Here is a 24,610-nt window from a genome sequence, read left to right as displayed (position 1 = left end):
TCACAACATCACTCAATAGCAAAATATAGTATTACTAGAATTTATATAAAAATAGCAAATAAAGGACCCATTCAAAGTTAAGAGAAGTTATACAGATAACAGTCCAGAAGTGATCATAGCTTGGGGTTTGAAGTTATTTGAGATATGTGGGCGTGCGCGTTAAGAGGAGAAGACGTGTATAGAAACTTTTTTTTTTTTGGCTAAATTTAATAAAAATTTGTCACCAAGACGGAGTTTTTCATGCCGATTTCAAAAACGTAGTTTAGAAAATATAATGTTAGAATTTGGGATAATAGTGTGGCACGGAAAGGGTTAAGCAAGCACCAGCCTTCTCATAGCAATGCTGATGAAGAAAATTAGTGCAGCAAAAATACAACTCACGCAGGAAGAGAGGGCAAGGACATCGCTTCCTGTGTGTGTTCCCGTTTAGTTGCACTCATTTTTCTCACCAGCAACGAGCCGAACAATCAAGTGCCACCACATTCAACGCCAGACACTGCAGTGAGGAGGGGTGACCGACCGGCGAGAGCTGGCGGAACGATTCGCTCAGCAGGATGGCAGGCGCATGGCGGTCGGCAAAGCGTCGGCAGGCTCGTGCCAGGGGTGCGAGCTGGTAGAGGCAGGCACGGTCGTAGATGCGGCACACGTTGCGCACACCCAGCACCCGTTCCAGGTATGCCGAAACCCCAGACTCCAGCTCCAGGAAGCCGTACTGGTGTGCCAGCTCTAGCACCTCCAGCACCACGCACTCCTGCAACCAATGGAATGCTATACACCGGATGTGTTCTTCCAATGAACTTCAGTTGTTAGTCAGCACCGTATTGTGCCCCCTTCTATTCTTTTTGCCTGCGTCTGTCACGCTGTAGCTACCGTGAAGCTTCACCAACACGGCAAATTTTTCATCTTATTGGACCACAGAATGAGTGTCTCACTTCCCACCAATTTTCAAACTGAATTTACAACATGCACAATAGTACTTGGAATTGCGTGCATGTAATGCAGAGGATATGGGTTCGACTCCCACCAGCGGCAAGTAATCTTTTCATCCACTTTCACTTCACTTTTCCGCATTATTTCTACGCTTTCAATTGAACATAACTTACTTCACCTATGCTTTCTCTGGCTTCATTGTCTCGTTTTCTTCGTTTAACTGTGCTTAACAATAAATCAAGCCCCTCAGATCTATTACCATATTTTTATTCAATTAATGTATTTATTCGATTATAAAGTGGTCCTGATTATAAGACAAGGGTGCCCAGTTAAGGAACCTAACAAAAAGAAGACAAGTATGCACACTAATGAAAGCGATATAAAGTTGCCGACAGATTATTGAGACTCGGCAGGGTTTGCCCTAAACATTGAATAACTGGAAGCTTCTGGAATAATTGGTGCAAGTTAAGGGCGGTGTGAATTTCGCCTTTTGGTGTGGCTTTACAGCAGTGCGCACAGAAATGCCACGAAGCCACACTATAAAGGGAAATTCAAGTTGCCACGAAGGTTCCACTTAAAAGTGATATTCGCATATAACCTTTACCCCTAAATTTTTAAAATCCTCGGTGCGGGTTATACATGCAAATATACAGGACTGCCTCCTCTGCCAAGATTTATCAGTAACTACAACTTGCCCTGCTGTTCAAAATCTGGATTGCTGGAAATATGGCATTGCTGCCGCCATACTGAAATAGTAGCTCAATCTGTCAGCCTCGCATATGAGGTGGGGGGTTTCGAGGCTAAGGATTCTGGGAAAAAAAGCTTGTCTTATATTAGAAAAAATATGGCAATCGTAGTGATAAGTCGTTTGCAGACAAATGCAGCAGAATTAATAACCCACGAGGTGCTTGCATTTTGTAGGATATCGTAATAAATGGTTACACAAACTTTAATATTTCCAACAAACATAACTACAATAATGCTAGTGCCCCATGCCTCGGGCAAGAGCCAAAGGTGTCCGGACCTGCAGTCCAGCCAGTCTGAGCTGGCCCGTGTAGATGTAGCGCAGAAGCAGCTGGAAGGCTCGCAGGGGTGTGTCTTGTAGCGTCACCTCCTGCTCCTTCGATTCTCGCATGCCACCATAGAGCAGCGCCCTGCAGGGCAGTCAAAAGTCCACAATGCACAAGTTGCCCACAACATATGCAACCCAAGAAAATCAGAGTACAATATATCAACCAACTCATCAATTACTGCATTTGCTAGAGTCTAAGCTATCCCCCCAAATTTGGAAGGCTGCAGAAAAGAAAACTTTCTTTCAATGCAAGCCAAAGAAAAAACAAGAGACCTACTCCACTGCCTCTATTTTGTTACAGATTTCACCACTCGTCGCAAACACATGCAATGTTTGCTCGTCGTATTCATCAGCATTGCTGGCCTCTTCGTCACCAATTTCTTCCCAGAGTGTACCGTACTCACTAACAAGGAGGCGTTGGCACACACCAACATGCCTGTAGCCATCTTGGCCTCTGAAATCTGATGGTGTGCTGTTAGGTTTTGGAGGTTATGGTGCAATATATAGTGTTCAGAATATTGTGAACGCAAGGTGAAACTAAAAGTGTGGCTGTTGCACCCAGACATCATCTAATCTAAGCTGACCCATGAATTTCATACAGTTTTTGTGTAAAAGAGATCACAACCTAGATTCAAGCAAAGGCAGCCTTTATTAATATTTGGTTTCAGTTTCAGTTTATTGTTCATTCAAGATACATAGTTGGTTGTTAGTAGTATACAGGCAAGGGTCCCAAAGTCAAACGACTGCAGCGGGACCTTCGGTTAACAAGAAGATTGTTACAAAACTATTAATTAATACAGCACTGTAAATTAAGCAGTCTATAGGTAAATAAAAAGTGAATGAAGTAGTGAAAAGTAGTGAATGCATCCAATTTTATACAAGGAGTCATACATGTAAAATTAAAAAAAGAAAATTTCCACATGTTACCAATTTAAATTGTATAAACCTATATAACAAATGAAGTACACACTTTATGTACAAAGTAAATTAATCAGGACAACTAGTTATACAAAATGGGGGGCGTTGCGAGCAGCTGACGAGAGCGGGCACACGCCGCATGGGCTCCACAAATTTTCGAAGATTTTGGTAGGACAAACCCAATGGGGCCACCAAGATTTTTGGCAGAATCAACGCAGCTAAGCATCAGGACCACGAGGACACCACTTTTGAGCCGGTAGGCCCCTTTTCAGATTTTTATCCGACTTCGAAGGTCCCACATGGCCGGAAAGCTAAGCCTCACGCTAGGTTTAGCCACACCTGACACCCAGGCAGGCACCTAGTAAGTCGGAGCGGCAAAGCAACAACATAAATGGATTCTCGGGGCACTACCAAACCCGGCCGAATTTCAAGATAGAGAGGAAGCTCCCGCCGCCACGTGCTCGGGCATGGAGGAGGCGGGAAAGCCACAGAAGAACTTATTACGCAACAGGACGCCATGGGCGAGGCGAGCCGGCAGCAAAACGAACAAAAAAAACTGGCAGGTCTATCATTCCAGGCACCAGAAAAAGGGTCTCAAGCTTGCCACGCAGAGCGACGCCATCTTGAAGACGAGGGGACCCCACGCCACGGAAAACAATGGCAAGATGGCGCCGTCAGCCACAGCTGGCAGCCGCATGACGCAAGCCGACGCGACGGGAGTGCCGCGGCAGCCGAGGCAGAGGCTGCCACCGCTACTGATGGACAACACGAAAATCATCATCCGGCCCAGAGTGGGGCTAAAAATCAAGGGCGTTAAACTGTACCAAGCAACGCAAGCCATGATGGAAGCCTGCGGGAGGAAATTTAAGGAAGAAGACTTTCTGGTCAGGCTCAGACCGGGATCCAATATCGTCATCGCGAGCACTTCCAAGGAAGAAGTCGCGGACGTCATCAGGAAAGTCAAGTGCTTCCCATTCAATGGGACCAACTACGAAGTAAACGCTTACGTGCCCATGCCTAGGGACGTAAAGCAAGCGGTAATCCACGGGCTACCGGCGGGGCTACCATCGAACACATTGGAATCCAAGCTGCGACCACGCACTCAACGCATAGAGATCCTGGCGACAAGGATGCTGGGCAAGTCGAAGATGGCGTTAATCACCTTCGATGGCCCCATCATTCCCAAATGAGTCATCTTCAGCGCAGAAGAATTCAAAACCTACCCCTATCGACCAACTAGACAGTTTTGTTACGTGTGCGGCACGCAAGGGCATCACTCGGACGTCTGCCCAACGCCGGGAGCGACTACTTGCAGGCAGTGCAGAGCAAACAATCCAGTAGAAGGACATCAATGCCAACCGAAGTGCTTGGTATGCGGAAGTGATCATGTCGTCGGCACCAGTGACTGTCAGATGCGCCTCAAAGACATCGAGGAGCTGTGGGGGCGCCTACCGCGGCGGAAGCAGCAACAGCAGAACCAGGGGCGGAGCCGGAGCCATAGGCACCATCCCAGGTGGCTGAGCTCGGAGAGAGAATAGAGCCGCTCATGGAGCCGGGGCAGCAACTAGACACGGAGCCGGGAGCAGAGCCAGTCCAGAGACAGCTCTTTTCCACCGCTGGAAGCGCCACCTGCTGCCAAGGGTCAGCGACAATAGCAGCCACAACAACAACAGAAGACGGGCGGAGTCAAGGTGAGCTGGGGAGCAGGCCCTCCCAAGTCGCTGCTTCCACACTCGGATAACAAAAATGACAATAACAATGAACTCAAACTACTAAGGGAAGAAAATAAGACTCTGAGGAGCTAATTAGAGCAGTACATGAAAAGATCAGAGCAACTCGAGGAACGCAATTAAGGAATTAATCAGGGAGATGCGAGAGTAGAGGACAGGTAGCCCGCCGCGACAGCAGACCCCGCCAGTAATGGAGCAACAGCCACAGCAACCAGAAAAAGAAACACTCGAAAAACAAATGCAGTTCTTTATGCAAAAAATGCAGGAACAAATGAACTTACTACATCGCAAGATCAAAGTTTTCGCAATTACATCAAAAGTCAAAACATGCAAAACATAACAAATGGAGCCAGAGACAAACTCTACCAAGAAAAGATTCGGCACCGAAACCCAAATTACAGCACCAATCAATGACAAACCATCATGGCTAGACACGACACATTAGATATCTGGCAGTGGAACTGCAGAAGCTATCGTAACAAACAAGGCCTGCTGCAGCAATTCATAAATTCACAGCAGAACTCTCCCGATATAATCGTGCTGCAGGAGACGAACACCGTGCCGACGCTCAAGGGATACACATGCTAGGAAAAAGGACGCACGGCTACCTTAAATAGTAAAAAACTAGTCGCCATAGCACACGATGAAATCGCGGGCACACGGATAGAACACATCGTTACAGAGATAATTCCAAAGAAAGTGAGGAAGAAAAGCACGTTTATTATAAATTTATATAGTCCACCGCGACAAAGGGATGAGGACTTTCAAAAACTTTTCACAGGGGCTAGCAAACTAGCCAAATCCAACACTTTGCTTCATCGTGGGCGACTTCAACGCCCGCGGGCAGAGCTGGGGGTGCCAAAAAGACAACAAGAAGGGAGTGCAAGTTAGTGATGCAGCAGAAACTACAAACTGCACCCTCCTAATGGATGAAAATCAGCCGACGCGCCTAGGCAACAGTGTTAGCCCCGATACATGCCCAGACCTGATGTACGTCAGAGGAGCGAGGCAAGCCACGTGGGAGAACCTGCTGGAGTATCTGGGTAACGACCATTACACAATAAAAACGCAAGTGTCAGCAGAAAACATCAAGCGCAAGAAAGGAGCAGCCAGAATAACAGATTGGAACGCCTTCCGCAAGGAACGCAGGCAAATGGAGGGGGGGATAACCTCCATAGAAGATTGGTGCAAGCAACTAAAGGACATGATCGCACCCCTAAATTTTGTCGTCAAAATTCGATTTTTTTAATTTCCTGTGTAATGATCGCACCCCGAACTTGCCGCAGCGATATGTCGTGTGCCAAGTCTAGCTAATAATGATCGCGCTTACCATCTGTCGAATGCTACGCGAACAACTCTTCCCAGACAAACCAAGTGGTCTGCACACACCAAACATTCTTAAGTAGATGCCTCATTTCATTACTTTCATCACTTTCCACACTTACATGACTAAAAAAAAGCTGCAACCAAACTTGCCTTTATTATGTGTAGGCTTTATAATGGTTGTGATCAACAACAACAAAAAAGGCGCCTTTCAATTCTTCTCGTCTGCACCCGTGGGTACACAATAAATAGCGAGCAGTAACGATAGTAGCCACCAACGATAGAAGCCACGTTTACATTCATACATTAAAAGTGTACCCTATTCATGTGCCGACACTAAGAACGCAGCTAAGATATTCGCCCACCCTTAGCTGAAACGTGCCGTATTAGGATAGTAGTGAAGACAGATGCCGCAGTTTCCGCAGCATGCCGGCCATGTGTTTCTATGTCACTGGCAGCTAAGCACGCCCACTCCGTTTCTGTCCCTTCACAGTAGACATGGCTACGTTATCGCCGCAAACTTCTCGATATTAACGATATTACTCATTACTGATACAGAAGAGACTGTTTCAATGCACGTAATCTATTCACAAGAAGAAAAAAAAACTCGCGCTCAGCGCGTTCGTCTTGCTCCACCGGCTGCTACTTTTGTTTTGGTGTCCCGTAGCAAACGCGGGACGAAAAAAATGTTATTGCTTTTCGCGGGAAATTTAACCCACGTAATGATCGCACCCCTGATATTGCGTCAATTTTTCTGACAAAAAAAGTGCGATCATTATGCGAGTAAATACGATACAACAGCAATACACCCAAGAGGTGGAAAGAACAGAGCAAGCACCGGAGGTGGACTGGCAGCTCCTCAGGCTATGGGAGGCAAGACGCGGGCTAACCAAAAGGTGGAAGAAGCAGAGACTAAACAGGAAGCTAAAGAAAAAGATTGCAGTGGTTATCGAGGAGGCAGAGGAATACGCGGCCCAACTGGCGAGGCAGAGCTGGCAACGGTTTTGCGACTCGCTAGATGGGACCTTTAGCACCGCGAAGACCTGGCGTATCCTCAAGGCTCTGATAGGCCCAACCAAAACCAAGTCGGAAAGCAACAAAGCCATCCAAAGATTGGTTGACCAATTCGAAGGAACAGAGAAAGTCCGCATAAAGTGCCACGGGCAAGATCAACCCGAGGCGTAAACAGAGAGATACCGTGGCGAAGAGAACCCTAACCTGGACAGACCCATCACCAGGGAGGAAGTCTTCGCAGCAATCAAGGCATCCACCCGGAACACGGTGGCAGGTGCAGACAAAAAAACTCACTAATCCGCAACCTAAGTGATGAGGCGGTCACACAGTTGACAGACTTCCTCAACACACATTGGGAAGTGGGGACATGCGGATGTGGTAATGATTCCCAACCCAGGGAAGAAGCTACAAGTGACTACCTGCGACCGATATCGCTCACTTCATGCCTTGGCAAGTAGTACGAGCAAATCGTGACAAGGAGGCTACAACAATACATGGAAGACAAAGACCTGTACCCCCACAGCATGTTCAGATTCTGCACCAAACTATCAACTCAAGACGTCCTATTACAAATCAAGGAGGAGGTACTAAACAACATCCCATACAACGGAGAAAACATAATAATGGCACTAGATGTCAAAGGAGCATTTGACAATGTTAGCCACGCGGCCATCCTCCAGGGACTGGACGACCTCTACAGTGGACGAAGAATCCATAGCTATGTGACGGCGTTCCTATCTAACAGAACCGCCACGGTGGGATTAGGAGACCTGCGGACCAACAAGTTCCACACACCCAACAAAGGAGCCCCACAGGGATCCGTAATCTCACCGATCCTCTTCAATGTTGCAATGATTAGATTAGCCCGGAAGCTGGAAAGGATCGAAGGCATACGACACGCCATCTATGCCGACGATATCACCGTCTAGACCAACCAAGGCTCGCTCAGCCAAAAGGAAGAATGTCTACAAACCGCAGCAACATGCGTGGAAGAATGCGTCAGAGAAAGAGGCCTCGCCTGCTCAACGGAGAAGTCCGAGCTCCTGAGAGTCAGACGAAGAAAGCGCTCGGAAGAGGAACTCAACATCACCCAAGAAGGACAGAAAATACCAGAAAAAGAAGTCAGAATTCTGGGAATGTGGCTGCAGAGTAACCAACTCTGCACACACACTATAAGCCTACTCAAGCAAGCAACAACACAGGTGGTATGCATGATCACCCGTGTATCACAAAAAAGAAGCGGCATGAGGGAGGGAGGCACGGTCAAGCTGGTTAGGAGCCTTGTAATCAGCCGAATCACGCGCTCCCTCCCCTATCACAACACAAACAAAGGCGAGAGTGACCAGGCCGACGCCATCATAAGGAAAGCCTACAACACATCTCTTCATGTGCCAGCCAACACCTCGACAGAGGAGCTGTTAGCCCTCGGACTCCATAACACATTCGAGAAGCTCAAAGAAGCACAATTCAGGTTGCAGATACTCAGAGTCCAGCAGACTACCACGGGCAGGAAGCTTCTAAAAAGGCTGGGACATCAAGAAATAGAAAGGGAAGAACAGAGAATGGCAAACCTACCAGATGAGTACCGCAGCACCATCAGGGTAGGATCCATGCCAAGAAACATGGACCCAAACTTACACGCAGCCAGGCGGAATGCTAGGGCAAAACATGTAGGGCAATATCTAGCAACCAAGGCGAACACGGTATATACGGACGCCGTGGTGTATCCTCGGAAACGAGAAACAACAGAGCAAATAGTCGTCACGACAGTAATTGGCTCGGACTATAAGGAGATCACCTGCGCGTCAGCACGAGATTGTACGGTAACTGAGGGAGAAGAAATGGCTGTTGCTCTAGTGGCTGTGGAGGGTTACTGCGCAAACAAATCCCTTACAATATTAACGGATTCTAAGGAAGCATGCCGTAACTACATCAATGGCAGAATTGGCCAAAAGGCGCTCCAAATCTTCCTCTGCGCTGGCCAATACGAAAGACGAGTAAGACACAACATTTTCTGGATACCGGGACACACTGAATTAGAGGGCAACCAGAGGGCCGATATGACCGCTCGCGAGCATACTAACCGAGCGGACCTAAATGGAGAACTTGAGGACTTCATGACGGTGACCCCTACGTACTCCGAAATACTAAATTATCATAGAGGAACGAGGGCCAAATACTCCCCGCCCCATAACATGCTTAATCAACAAGAGGCAGTTTGCTGGCGGAAGCTGCAAACAGGAACCTTCCCAAATCTACACCATACTAAGCAAAATGTTCCCAAACCAATACAGGGACATATGCCCATGGTGTGGCACAAAACCCACCCTTTATCATATCACGTGGGAATGCGGCAAAAACAAAACATTCCACAATATTGAAAATCCGAGTGCGGAGCAGTGGGGGAGAGTGCTCTTCAGCGGCAACCCAGGCCTCCAACAGGGGCTGGTATACCATGCCCGACGAGCAGACATGCTCAGTGGTGCCCAGGAATAGGGGCGCCAACCCTGCAAGACAGGAGTCCCCATCGACAAGAAGACGGAAGCACTCGGTCTGCCGAATTTGTCGACAGCACAAAGCAAAGGCAAGTGTTTGACGTAGAAGTTCTGCGGAAACTCGCAAGGGGGAGAGAAGTAATTAATAAGGGGAAAATCAGACATCCACTCGTTCGTAGCAATTGCTACAAAGGAAAACCATACTGGTTCCTCGAAAGAAAAAGCCTTAGAGTTGAAGAAAAATTCGTTCTGGTCCGGGACTCGAAGCCGTTTGTAGCAATTGCTACGAACGGGTCTGATTTTCCCCTTATTAATTACTTCTCTCCCCCTTGCAGGTCTGATTTTCCTCTTATTAATTACTTCTCTCCCCCTTGCGAGTTTCCACAGAACTTCTATGTCAAGCACTTGCCTTCGCTTCGTGCTGTCTACAAATTCGACTTCACCCTGCCATTAGCTAGCTGTCTGGTTAGCTCAGATGGTAGAGCGGCTGCCCCGGTAAGGCGGTGGTCCCGGGTTCGAGTCTCACACCAGGACGAATTTTTCTTCAACTCTGAGGCTTTTTCTTTCGAGGAACCAGTATGGCTTTCCATTGTAGCAATTGCTACGAATGGGTGTATGTCTGATTTTCCCTTTATTCATTACTTCTCTCCCCCTTGAGGGTTTCCACAGAACTTCTATGTCAGTATGTATTATGTTGTAGGTTGTAATACGTGGCCTCCTTCTTATTTAAGAGGTATGCACTGGAATTTATAAGAAAGCTTTCTATGAGTCGGCATCTCGCGTTGCACCGGGAGTCTCCCCAGAAAGTATTGTGGGCATTAAAGGGAAGCTGAAACAATTTTCGAAAAAAATGAGTTCCCTGCGGCATTCTTCAGTTTTGAGTCCACTGAACACGAATATCTTGTTTAAAAAGGGCGGAAACAAATGCAAGTGGCTGTTTTTTGCAAGAAAACGCGCACCAGCGCCTCAGGGCATCACGCGAACGCCGCTGTTGCCCGTGAGTGGTCAGGACCGCTTTGACGTCATTCACGGGGATCGCCGGGCGGCGCCGCTGTTTCAGAGCGTAGAACGCTGTTCTGTTCTGGCTGCACAGCTGAGTTGTAAGCATTATGGAACGTTCTCGCTGTCTCGGAGAGCTTGTATTTTTGCCATACATGTTCGAACTGACAGCCGATACAGAAAACGATGGCGGCAACGGGGGGCAACGACGATGTTGAGTGTGTCAACAGCGAGAGCGATGTGTGCACCTTCTCACGCGTTGGGAATCTTAGCTGGTACATACGTTTTTTTATGTAGCTGCACGTTCCAATGACGGGAGAACGCGCTAAAGTGTCACTGGGAACTTGCTGCTGGAAGAATGCCAAAGCACTAACATCTCATTAGATTGTAAACATGGGTGCAATTCCGCGATGTCATGCTCCTTGCCGCTGCTTGTCTAAAGTTCCGTGGTTTTTTGCGTGTTGATACACGATCGCGAACATAAGTGCCGCGTGTGACTACTTCAAACTCTTCAACATGATCTGCCCCAGCAATTCATGGAAATTGAAAACCGTTTCAGCTTCCCTTTAAGATCCCCAACAAGCACGTACGGCTCTGGCAGCTGGTCAACGAGGCAATAAAAATTTTAGTGAGCTTAAAATTTGGAGGTATATGTAACAAGCAGACAGTGACCAATCTATTAAATATCACTGCCCGAACAGACACTGCTATGAGGGCTGTCTGTAGAGGCAAATTATGACAAGCAACAGACTTGCCCACGATTATTGCTACACCACCAGATGAGGTGGTAGCCACATCATGGTCTTAGCGGAAGATTGCATACTGCCGTAGAAAATTTGTATGCATTGGTTTCAGATGCGTTTCCTGAACACACAGCGCCTTTGGATTATATTTATTGAGCTGTTTTCTAATATCGTCAAGATTACAGAGGAGTCCTCTTATACATTCCATTGTAGTTCTACGTGTCTCCATAGTGAGAGTAGTGTTTGTGCTGCGTGTTTAGGAAACGGACATTAGCTCATGGGGCCCTTTCTGGGTTCCATGACGTGAAGTTTCCCTTTTGGAGCCTTTGATGGAATTCGCCCATTCCTTGAGCGCTGACTGCGCAGTCATGCTCGGTGTTCTTTCCATCACCTCCTGAGAGGCACTGGTCTTACGCTCATGCAAACGGTTTGTCTGCTTCAAAAGCCTCGCCTCGAAGAACGAGACCTTGAATCCTACCAGCCCAGAGGTTGAAAGCACCTTGGATGGTGGAGCAGCGCTGGCTGCATCCGCCGTGGGGGCAGATGGCGTTGCTGCCGGCTCAGTGTGCTTGGGCATGACAACTGCTGGGGTGCCGTTGTGGCGCTGCCCCCTGACGATCACTTCGGGAAAGCTGTTCTTTGGGACGTATGAAACTCGCCTTCATGCTCCCTTAAAGGAAATGTTTTCTTTTACTTTGATCATTACAATCTCTTTTTCTCCCTTCCAGGATGGGCAGGACTGCAAGTACGTGGCTTGTTGGCGATCACAATTGACACACTGCGGAGTGTTTTCACATGTTTTGGATGAATGTTCACGGGAGCTACATTTAGTACAAGTCTGTTGGCCTTGGCAGTTCTGTGAACTGTGGCCGAATTGCTGGCATTGGAAGCATCGCAGAGGATTTGGAATGTATGGCCTGACTCGGACTTTGACATAACCTGCCTCAACAACACCCGAGCAGTATACTCGAACCAAAAGTAAGGATTAGGTGCTTGGTTTTGATCTCTTTGCCTTCGCTCCTCATCTTAATTCTTTTAACATTAATGACATTCTGTTCACTCCAGCCTTCTAATAATTCAGTTTCAGTCAGTTCCATTAGGGCCTCATCAGAGACAACACCATGGGTGGTGTTCATGGTACGGTGGGGCGACACTGTCACTCCGATATCCCCGAATGACAATAGGTAAGGGAGCTTGTCATGTTTCTTATCTCGGAGTTCCAAGAGGAGATCCCCACTTGCCATCTTCATTACTTTATAGCCTCCACCAAGAGCGTTAAACATTTCGACACAAGGAATGCTGAGATCATCCTCACCATCTTTTCTGGTTGATCAGCATGTATCACGTGGTTTTGTTTCTGGTTGCCAAAAAATTGAGACTTCTTCGGTGCGCCCTCGTTTTTGAGGGTGATCAGGAAGTTTTGGAAAAGAAATATCTATAAGTGTTTTTCAGGTTTCGGCAGTAACGCCAGCCACCCATCGTGGAGCCCAACAAGGGGACACCTCAGGATTGTAAGAAAACAGATCCTTCGAACGCCAACTGTACGTTTCTGCTATAACCAAATCTGTTATAATTAAGGTTGGCTATCCCACACAAGGTCAACCCTTGCTGCTTGGAAGATTGGAAGTAATAAAGAAGTGAACAGGAAAGACGGAAAGTGAGAGAGAAAGACGAAGATTGGAGAGGATGATAGGAAAAGGCAACTACCGATTTCCCCTGGGTGGGTCAGTCCGGGGGTACCATCTACGTAAAGTTGTGGCCAAAGAGGTGTGCTGTCACCGCCAAGGGGCTGTAAAGGTCCAGACACTCGGCATTGACTCAACCCCCAGGAACCCCTTTTCCCCGGACACAGCTAAGCAGTGCACAGCTACACGCGGGAGGGTCCAAACCTCATGTGCTCGGGTAAGTGGTGTCACAACACACCAAACACCTGCTTATGCAGACACCCCTGCGGGGTAGCTGTGAAGTGATCCGATTGACGTCACATACCACACGGTTGATTCATCCACAATAATTTCCAGTGTGTGAAGCCTGCTTTATCAGCATCACCGACAAATGGGAACAGAGCCACTGGGTGAAGATACAATGTGGACGAGTCATGCATCCACAAATGGTGACTGCTGTTGTGAAGATCTGAGCATTGTTGTATGCAGTTATTTCCACGTATTAAATGCGTGAATACTTTTTTTTCTTTCGGGCTGTTGTAATCGCAGGCGCAGATTATATGCAGAAAAATATGGTACTTTGAATTCGAGTTCAAGCCCATTTCCTATCTGTCTCAGGACGCATTCAAAGGCCATGTTCGAATGCTGGCTTCTCTCGTGGACATAGGTAATGTCATACGGTAACCATACAACTGCTGTCAGTACACCATTCAGTTATACTTCTTGTAGCATCGTCCGCTGCCAGGGAAATCCTCAATTGCTTTGTAGCTGCACTGACAATACCAGTGGTGAAGGAACTGCATGCGCTTCTTGAAATAAATGCTGCTGCTTGAACTGTTGCAGGTGAATCGAATGAACCATAAGTGTGCAAGCCAAAATAATGTCAACAGTACATGTACTGCAGAAAGTGGAAGGAATGCATTTTATTGGACCTAACTTGTCTGTACTTCAACTGCACATGAATTACAACGCTCACAACATTTCTTTTTTCTTTTTAAGAAGTGCACAAACTGGAATCAGGCAAATGCTAAGAACCGATTGTGAGCTGCCTTTTTGATGCCTTAGCATTAGGAGAGTCAAAGTGGAAAAAAAGTGCATGTTTGTCAAGTGTGGGAAGGCGGTCATGTTGTAGAGGTAGAGAGGGGATAGAAGTGCTTACAAGTTAAACCTCGATATAATCAGAGTCCTTCCATGTTTTTATGGTCACGAAACTCCGCCGTCACGCTATGGGAGAGGTTCATATGCTGCCCAAAGGTGCCGCGACGCGGCGCCACTGTGCCACAGAGGGCATCGTTCGCGTACCGAAACGAGTGCGCAGTGCGAGGCGAGCCGAGTGATCGGGTTCGTTCTGTACGTGTGCCGCGCTATTTTTCGAGTGCTGGGCTGCTTAGTTGAAGTGGCGGGGTGGGACAACGATGCCAAACACTTGTTGCAAGTAACAGCTGAAGAAGTAGAATGGTGGTATCTCTAACAAACCATTAAAAAAAATTGCTGTATTTGTGATGTGGCTACTTGTGTTCGTTTGAGAGTTGTTTTGCCATGTGTTATGAAATGCTTATGCTTTACACTTTCTTGTTTATAGAAACAATCGATTATGCATACTGTATTTAATGCCATTCGTTTGGTGGTGTTTGTTTCCTGCCCCCCAATGCATATCTTTCACGTTTGATGTTATTTCTTTATGCTTATTTATCAGTGTCATGCTTTTAACAAATTTGCATTGTGAATGGTGGACCATTCGTGACCGGACGCCTCTGTGACGTCTGTATTTCGCTCCGCTTATTTTACATGATAAATAAATGATCGTGTTTGCATGTTGTTTCTGCACCAACACGTTTTATTTCTTTTCTTAATCGAATTATAAAGTTTTTTTTTTTTCATTTTTCGACCATGATAAGAATATCAGGACCGGTGATTGCAGCATTTTAACATATTGTAAATAGTTGCGCATTAAGAACCAAAATACCTAGTCTCGTAGTTTCTGCGTCGGAACCACGAGCAGCGTGAATAAGTGCTGGACTTACTGACTCTTCTAAACGACTGCTTGCTAAGGCAATTGCCTAATTACAACACAGCTAGTTTCAACTGTGCAAGGTCCTAACACAGCTAGTTTCAAGGTCCTAACACTTCAAGTTCGCCTTTATCCGTTGATAAAAGCCACACCGAAGACATTTAGTAGCGAAGTTTGCCTTGTATTAATCCTACCTAAATTTCATTCAGAAATGGCATCGCTTTGCAGAGAAATCTTAAGCTCACGGGGCAGCTCAATTTACTTTTCTTTGTCATTAAGTATTTTACTGTAGCAGCCCTTTGCAATAAAATTTCATCCTTTTGATCTCGTTATAAGATACTGCCCACAGTCAGAGTCCTTCTCTGCCACAGTTTAACAGAAAGTGAACAGCTGTGCTCGGCGAACAATCTGGCGCTATGCGCAACGGAGAGTTGGCGCTTACTTACGGGTAAGTGGGGGTGCAACAGCCCATATGTTTGCATCTGGTGATAAGTGGGACCACTTGCGCTTTGTTGCGAATGCGCGGTGTTTAATTTTAGGCAAATATTAAAAATCGGAACCCACCGAAGCGTTGAGGCGAACGGCGATGATGAAGAAATCTGGACCGAGACCGCCCGACCGTGTACAGCGGACGCATTTTGACGGGGGCGAAATGCAAAACACCCATTTATTTAAATTTAGGTGCATTTTAAAGGATCCCAGGTGGTGAAAATTATACCTGAGTCCCCCACTATGGCGTGCTTCATAATCGTATCGGGGTTCTGGCTCTTAAAATCCCAGATTGTTTTTTTGGTCTGAGACCGCCGCAAGCTCCATGTTCTGAGCGGCTTTTTTTTCGTCCCGGGCGCTTATATCATGGCAGAAGACGCGCTCAGGCAGCAATTTAAGCATAATCAGTGTTAAAAATAGTTACATGAAACTAAAGCGACGGTTGAGGAAGTTGAGAAAGCTAGAATACCGAGGCTGCCCCACACACAACCACAGCGGTAGCGGCGTTCACATGCCCTCTCATGGACGGTTGCACCTCTAGCGGCGGGCGCTGGCTCTATATGAAACTGAGGCGGCAGTTTCGTGACCAGAAAAAAAAATGGAAGGACTCTGATATAATGAAGTAGGAAAACTAGCAATTTGCTTCGTTATATCAAAATTTCGTTGTATTGAAATTCGACCTTTTATGCAAGTAACTACAGTCGCCAGTCCATTTTTCTTACACAGTAAGCGGACACAGAATTTTCTGAATTATCAGGAAATCGACAAAAGTAGATTTGAATGAGAAAACAATTCATTTCGATGAATTAGGGAGTTGGCAACGAATGATACGGTTTCGTGCCACGTGGACGATATATTAACATTGATAGCATGAATCAAGCGAAGCCAGCCATGCTTTGACGTGCACTCCACCCCCGTGGCTGAGAGCGTCGCTCGCACTGGGACGACACTATCATGAAAAGTGCCGGCTGCGAGGAGCGAATGCTTCGTCTGCCTCTGGCTTCAACTGGTCACTGAAACTTGAGATTACGCAACCTTCAATACCAAATGCACGGGAAGACCGCTTACGTGGCGCCACTCCATCTCGACATGCCCACTCTTTGCATACGTGGCAGATTACCTCTAAAGCAGGGTGCGTGGCTTCATATGCGCTCAGCCATGCTTACAGACATGTGCAGCCACGGCCGAGACACGCATCAACTTACCTACCCCTCCACTCCCCACCCCTCGCACGCCTGATGGCGCTACCACGAGCTCGCTCCCCTTTCCTTTTTCTCCTTGCTCACGCGAGAAGGTGGCACTCCTGAAGCCACCATATTTCTTGTCTCACCCTCGCACACTTTCACTCACACCTACAGCACAAAGTGCGCAGGGCGCGATAGAATCTTATTGCACTTGGATTTTATGTGGAACATAATGTGGCTCCACTTCGGCGGTCGCTCTTGTTGCGCCGCGCACAATTTGAGAGGTGCATTTGCAAGCAGCCGCTTGTAAACCAATCATTTAACCATCAACGTTGGTAGAAGCTTTCATTGACTGTCTCATCATTCCTTTATGGTGGAAGCAAAATTTTTTTATATTGAAATTGCATACAAACACACTTCATTATACTAAGGTTCTAAATACATGGTGTTCTATGGACAAGAGGTTATGAAAGTTAAACACTTCATTATATTGAGAATTTAGCTATACTGAAGCTCACTATATCAAATTTTAACTGTATGTATATGTAGGTGTGCATGTGCATATATAGTGTGTAGCTGACAGTGGTCTGCCCCGGACCACCGTCAGTTGCACTTTGCTCCTCGAAGAGGCAGGACATGTGTCAAGTGCGCTTCTGAACAATACTTTGCAATGCGGTGAACACAGTTTAAATCATGGATTCGGGACCTCAAAGAGGTGCGAACATGCCTTTAATGCATTTCTCTAGCATTTAGTGCTAAATAATTATGGAATTTTTTCCTTTGAAATCTGCCTTGAGAAAGCCTGAAATTGGGATTACGGTGAGAAACAGTGTCTTCAAGTATTCACTGTCCCCTAGCACTGCCAGGACAGATAATGCAGCCTTTGGGGTAATGATCGGGGTCGTCAGTGAAGGCAGGCAGATATGTGCTGACAAGTTCAAGTTATCCAGCGAGGGCCAATTTTAGGAATGAAATAATAAAGGTTCTGGTTAGCAGAAATGCATCGATGCTAGCCAAGACTTTTGATTGGGATGAAATGAGCCAAAAAATTTAGTTAACCACAGCTAAATCAACACACGTTTACTGTATTTGCGACACAGAAATATTGTAGATTTATTTCATTAGATCACACAATTTGTTATATCAAGGTTCAACTGTATTAGAGTCGTTGACAGACCAATAATTTGGACTCGATCGGGTCTGCCTAAATGTACAAATAAGCGATAGTCCAAAGCAGTGGTTCCCAAATGGGGGTCTGCAATGCCATTTTTGGGGGTCCACAATACCTACGCCTGCAAAAAAAAAAAGAAAACGATTTTTTTTTTTTTTTTTGTAGATGTGGCAATTGCGCACCTTGAGGCATTCTGGTTGGGGACTACGCAAATGTTTCCCCTTCTTGATGAGATGGTTGTAAAGCTTTCGTTGCAGCTTTGTATGACATATGCATGCGAGCATGCTTTTTCCAGGCTTGCACACTTTAAAAGCAAATACAGAAACAGGTTGAATGTGGTGCAGATATACAACTCTGCTTAAAAAAAGATTATGGGGTTATACGTGCCAAAATTACAATCTGACTCAGGCACGCCACAGTGGGGGACTACGGAATAAGATGGACAACCTGGAGTTCCCTAAAGTGCACCTAAACTAAGTACACAGGTGTTTTTGCACTTCGCCCCCATATAGATGCAGCCGCTGTGGCCAGGATTCGATCCCTTAGCGTGACCACACCACATATTGACAAGCAGTCCAGACTGAATTGACATGGCACTTCTGTTTGACCATTCTTTGCAGGTAGCAATGAAAGGTGGCTGTTTCACTCTGCATGTGGTGTTAATTTATATCTCCCCCCCATACTGCAAGGGTTCCCCCATCACTTCCACCGGTCCACAAGGGATCGCCGACACATCTATGGCTGAGAACCACTGGCCTAAAGTATCGCACTCGCCAGAAAATAAATGACTTTATTCCACACACTTGCCAAAAGCACTTGTCAATGCGTTGCTGCATGTGCATGAGCTTACCTACAGCCTGATCAGTCCTTATTTCGACCATTTTCAAGCTGTCACTACAAATATAGATGACAGTGCAGTCAACGCATGCCCCAATGGTGGTGACAGTGAGGCAACATGTTTTGGCCGGCAAAATTTTCGTGTAAGTTCGCGTTGCCCGTAGATGGCAAGTTCGCTTCTTCATGCACTGCACCAATGTAGAATGACCCCGCTCTAACGGCTGAATGATCGTGGTCTTCTTAGCAACAGTTACTGTTTGGTATTATTCGCACATAATCACCGTCTGCATTGGGGCTGACATCGAGGATGGAGTAGGTGCCAGTTGAAGCTCCTAGATGAGTCTGAGTAACAATAAATTTGGCAGGGACACATGTGACTACTTACCTGTGGGAATACGAAAGCATTATACTATTTGTAGGCCTCAGAAAGTCATGAATGCACTCATTTTATACTCATGATGTGGAATCACCTCCTCCCCACTGGCTGCATCCACTGATGCATGCACTAGTAAACATCTCTAGTCAGCCAGAACTGTGGAGACGCCGTGGCATCTGGGAAGCGTACTCGTCTCGTACCCAGTAGACCTATTCTCACTCAGACCAAAATATACGAAACTTTATTTTCAAAGCCGTTAGTTTACTTTTACAGGACCATCCCTGAGAAATTTCACATCAATCCGAGCATTTTTTACTCTTTGCGCTGTCGGGCATTTTTGGTACCATCCTTCGGTCAAGCAGACTCTAACAAATTTTTGCTCAATGCGTTCACATTAAAAGTCAGCCGTGAATGTTTCACACAAGGAACAAACACTGGACACACGGAACTCCCACCGACTCACACTGCTCTCATGGCAAGCGGCCTTTAGAGTGGTTAGCAGCCTGGCGTGGCTTGTCCTGTGGTTAGGGCGCAGCCGGCGACTACCAAATCAACTAGGCTTTGCTAGTTTCGGTTTCAAGGAGGCCCCTACAATATTGGTGGCAATGCCCCCAAAATAATATATCACTCTTCCTGCTCAACTCGGTGCATGAATTGGCATGTGGTCGGGCAGGCAGAGTCTGAATTATCAAATGACGCGCTGTAATGTGCCCAAAATTTCTGTCAACCTTATACAGTAAAGCTTCGTTAATTCACATATCACGGGGCCAGAAAAAAACTGTCGGAATTAACCGAATATAGAGTTATCGGAGGTATAAAAAAACAATAAAGAAATTATTACTATGTCAACACAACTTTATATACTGAATTATTCCTGTTTCTATTTTGCACAAAAGCAGTGTGGCAGCTGTAATTCTAGTCATCTTGTGACTAATTAGTGCTCACAGCAGTGAATGCCTACATCAGAGACACGGATTTCACTACTGTCGGCATCAAATTGCAGCTATCACCTGTCCATCAACCTTCCTAGAAAAAGTTACATCCCACCTGTCATCATGAAAAAAAAAATGTTTTACTTTCTCACGTTAACCCCACCCCTTATGTAAAACCCCCTACAGGGGGTCTTTAAGGAAATAAAAATGAAATGAAATGAAATCCGTGTTATTTTTTTTCCAGCGAGTTCGTTGCCAACAGACCATCCGTCCATCACGATATAGCCGACACACTGCATCTTTGACAGCTTTGCACCGAGTCAAAGCGAAAAAACTGTTTGCCGCACTACTATGGACGAAAGCATGGCCGCTATCGACACACGCGGCGAATGAAAATGAAACTACTGCTTGCCACAACCCCTGCGGAAGAAACCGTGATGGCTATCGACGCAATGCTGGATGGAATTAATGAAGAATGTGTATTGTGTAGTGGCGCAAGAGCCAGGTATGGCCAAAGAGCGCCAAAACAGTGTTATTGATCTCGCGGTGGAATGACGAGTTCTGTGAAGTCGATGTGACGTGGTTGTAAAGGGGCCTAAAAAAGAGTCGCTGTAAAGTGTGTAAAATCTACGTGCAATAAGATTATGGCAATAGAGTTCAAGACGGAATAGAGTTCATTAAGTAATGGAATTTTGTGTGTATAGAGTGACATCAAGGCCTTCACGATGCTTAGGGAGTCTGTAAAAATTGCTGCTTTTGGAAGTTTTGATTTTCTTATATGCTTCACAGCAGACAGTAATGCGTAGGCCTCGGCCGTAAAGATACTTGTTTCCGGATGCAGTACATCAGATTCTGAGAAGGATGGGCCGAAGACAGCATAGGACACCCCGGCATTTAACTTCAAAGCGTCTGTGTAGAACTCTGCGCAGGAGTGCTTGTGCTGGAGTGCTTGTGCTGGAGTACGTTAGCATTACATACATTTTCTCGGCGCCAACCTTCGCTACTGAGAACACAAAAAATGACCCAATAGAGTTATGCTCATTTTTACTGCTTAATATGTTCCCAGAAAACACAATTTTTTGGCACCAATGGTCAGTACATCGCCAAACTGTGGTCGTATGATACGTTTTCCAGCCACTATCTCAGTTAGCAAGACAATGCGCAAGGTGCACGTAATCGAGAACAGTATATAGCTGCCCGCCATGGCAGCTTCACCACAGTACTCTCCCGCCCGTCTCACGTGAAAATGCCAGCGCGAACTCAGTTTCTCATTTCGGTACCAGAAAATCTACTCCAGGGTCGTTGCACATGGCATTCACAGCTGTCATTGGTAATCCTATTGCGATAAGCATCTTTGCCTATATGTTTCACAGCACGTGGCGCCGTCAGAAGTGTAGCGCACACTTTTAATAGGCGATAACCAAAATATAACGCCGTTTCCTGCTGTAGACTGCGATCATATATGTTTTCTGGCCGCTAGATACCATGCGAACAAGAAAAGGCACAAGGCGTGCGCAATCGAGAACAGTATATAGCCACCCGTCTCATGTGAAAATGACGGCACGCACTCAGTTTCTCATTTTGATACCAGCAAATCTACTCCAGGGTCATCGCACATGGCATTCACAGCTATCACTGGCAATCCTATCGCAATAAACATCTTTGCCTATCTGTTTTACAGTACATGGTGCGGTCAGAAGTGTGGAGCACTCTTTTAATAGGCAATAAGCGAAATGTGACACCGTTCACTGCTGCAGACTGTGATCGTATATGTTTCGAGGCCACAAGATCCCATGTGAACAAGAAAAGACGCAAAGCATAGGCGATAGAGAACAGTATATAGCTGCCCGTGTCATGTGAAAATGATGAGGTGCACAGTTTTTCATTCCGGTAGCACCAAATCTCTGCCCGGGTCATCGCACACCGTATTCACAGCTATCGCCGCTAAACCTATTGCGATTATTAGGAACTAAACAAAACACAAAAGTTATGCATATGATGCTCTCGTTGTCTTGTGAAGTGTCGCCTAGAGTGTACCCTGAAAAAAAATATATTGTGATATACAACTGTCAATCTGAGTACTGTACCATTTCTTTCTAGTTTCATTCTCCATGCTATACAGTAGAACCCCGCTGTTACGTTCCTCACTGCTGCGTTTTCCCGGCTGCTACGTCGTTTTCATCCGGTCCCGGCATAGCTTCCATAGGATCCAATGTATAAGGAACCCCGCTGTTACGTCGTAGCTGTGAAAACGTTCCCGCATGATACGTCGCAACTTAGCCCCCCGAACCCGCCTGGGCTAAAGTAGGCAACGCGCTCCAACCGCCATTTTGGCTTTTGACGAGTTTTGGCCGGGCTTGGCTATGGAACTGGCTGCAAGAAGCCGCACGCCAGTTCGAGAGGCCGCCATCGAATTGGCGTGCGGCTTCTTGCAGCCAGCTCCATAGCCAAGCCCGGCCAAAACTCGCCAAAAGCCAAAATGGCGGTCACATACGACGACTACGTCGCCGTGGATGTTGTTGTCGGGACGTCAGAGTGTCAGAGCATCGCCGAGATCGTTGGGATCTCGGTCGCGAGTGAAGTCGCAGACTGCGATGCACGAGCCGCATGATGCCGGGGAGTTGCCAAATCGTAGCTTTCGAAAAGCCGTTGCGGCTCTGGACCTCCTCCGCAGGTACGTCGCACCTCACAGCGACACTGACAGCAATGCGGCCTTCCAGGCTATTGAGAAACGTGTGGTGATTTCTAGCGAGCGAAAGAAACGGCAAGCCACAATTCTGGACTTTTTTTTAGGTCCTAAGCGCACTCTGTGGAAATAAATTGTCTATAGTTGAAGCTGCACTTTTTTTCATTCATTTTCGGAGCTTTCCTCACTGTTGCGTTTTCCCGGCTGTTACGTTTTTTTTTCCCGGTCCGGTGAAAAACGTATGAACGGGGTTCCACTGTACTTGGCATTGCACTCTCGTGTTTATTGAATCGCCGTATTTTCCGGCATTGTTACTATTTTCGTTATTCCCTATTCCCCCCCCCCCATGTAATGGCCTTGCCGGTCTTTGGTGTATCCAATGAAATAAATAAATAAATAAATAAATAAATAAGCATCTTCACCTATCTGTTTTACAGCGCATGGTGCGTAGTGCTATGGTGCGTAGTACTGCTTGCTTTTAGTAAGCGATAATCCAAACACGCCGCCATTCCCTACTGCAGGCAGTGCAATGTGGGCATCACATTTCGCTTCGGTGGCATCGGGCGCTCCCTAGCAGCTCGATTTCATCTGTTTCCCATCGCACTCTTAAGACACCACGCAAAGAAAAACAACAAAACGAGTCTCTGGCCGCCGGAGCCCCACCAGCTCGATGCACGTCAGCGTCCCGTGCCACAACGATCCGTGCGACGCTTCGCATTAATTAGATGTCAACAATAGTTGAAGTTGTCAAATTTTTTTAAATACTTCGAATCATATGGTTTACCTATATTGTCGCAGCCTAGTAGGAGACGGGAAAGCCGGCGCAGAGGACGTGTAAAAGCACTTTTATGAGAGCAGTCAACGTGACGTCGTTGTCGTCTCTGTTTTTCCACTCGCGCGCTACTTCAGCGTCGTTCTCATCGCCTGGCACATACCAGCGGCGACCATATAGGATGTGGCATTTGCCCCCCCCCCCCCTTGAAAAAGAAAAGGCAGCATCCCAATGCACTAACTGCCGAAGGCTGTGCACAGACGGTGCAAAGTTGAGGTCATGAGGAAATGTATGATGGCTTCATACGAAGCACGTGCACAACCTCGGGCAGATGCCGCCGGCGTTTGGAGCAGTTATGGCTGTCGGGGACAACTTCATAATTCACATCGCTGATGCGACGCAGAACTGTGTACGGGCCGAAGTATCTTCGCAGGAGCTTCTCAGACAGCCCCCGCCGACGAATCGAAATCCAGACCCACACCTGGTCACCGACATTGTATGTGACGGGTCTGTGCCGAAGATTGTAGTGTCGGGCATCGTATTCCTGTTGTTCTTGGATTCGCAAATGTGCAAGCTGCCTGGCTTCCTCTGCGCATTGCGTAAACTCTTCGGCACCAGTCTCGTCGTCATCGCACTCATGTGGAAGCATTGCGTTTAACATTGTTGTCACTTCGCGTCCGTAAACGAAGTTGAAGGCGTCACACGTGTTGTCTCTTGGCGAGCCATGTTATACGCAAACGTAACATATGGTAAAATCTCGTCCCAGTTCTTGTGGTCGACGTCGATGTACATACTCATCATGTCTGCCAGAGCCTTATTCATACGTTCTGTCAGCCCATTGGTTTGGGGATGATAAGCCGTGGTCTTTCGGTGAGTGGTACCACTTAGTCGCAACACGTATCTAGAAGCGCAGCCGTGAACGCAGATCCTCTGTCTGTTATGACCACTGCAGGAGCGCCATGCCTTAGGACGACGGCTTCGACGAAAAAGCACGCTGCTTCGGCTGCTGTTCCACGTTGGATAGCACCTGTTTCGGCGTATCGAGTAAGACAATCCGTGACGACGATTATCCATCTATCTCCGGCAGTAGACTGTGGAAACGGACCTAAAAGGTCCATGCCGATTTGTTCGAACAGCGCTTGCGGTATCTGAACAGGATGCAGCAGCCCAAGTGACTTGCTGGGTAGGGCTTTGCGGCGCTGGCAATCCAGGCATGTCTGTGTGTAACGTTTCACGATCGACACAAGTCTTGGCCAATAGTACT

At 46.8% G+C, this 24,610-nt stretch overlaps 1 protein-coding gene across 3 annotated transcripts in view; it reads right to left on the bottom strand.

The window, feature by feature from the left end:
• Positions 1–24,610, bottom strand: part of BTBD9 (BTB (POZ) domain containing 9) — a 192,492-nt gene that overhangs the window by 153,366 nt on the left and 14,516 nt on the right. For all 3 annotated transcript variants that reach the window (XM_075677978.1, XM_075677979.1, XM_075677980.1), the window contains exons 3-4: positions 1,955–2,084; positions 521–751 (exon numbers count right to left, since the gene is read on the bottom strand). In XM_075677978.1, coding sequence (XP_075534093.1) covers positions 521–751; positions 1,955–2,084 — 361 coding nt within the window. The remainder of the gene's footprint in view (positions 1–520; positions 752–1,954; positions 2,085–24,610) is intronic.

The sequence above is a fragment of the Dermacentor variabilis genome, unplaced genomic scaffold (assembly GCF_050947875.1).
Source record: "Dermacentor variabilis isolate Ectoservices unplaced genomic scaffold, ASM5094787v1 scaffold_14, whole genome shotgun sequence".
Classification (NCBI taxonomy): Eukaryota; Metazoa; Arthropoda; class Arachnida; order Ixodida; family Ixodidae; genus Dermacentor; species Dermacentor variabilis.
Note: the sequence above shows the minus strand (reverse complement) of the source record. Positions and strands in the feature narration are given on the sequence as shown.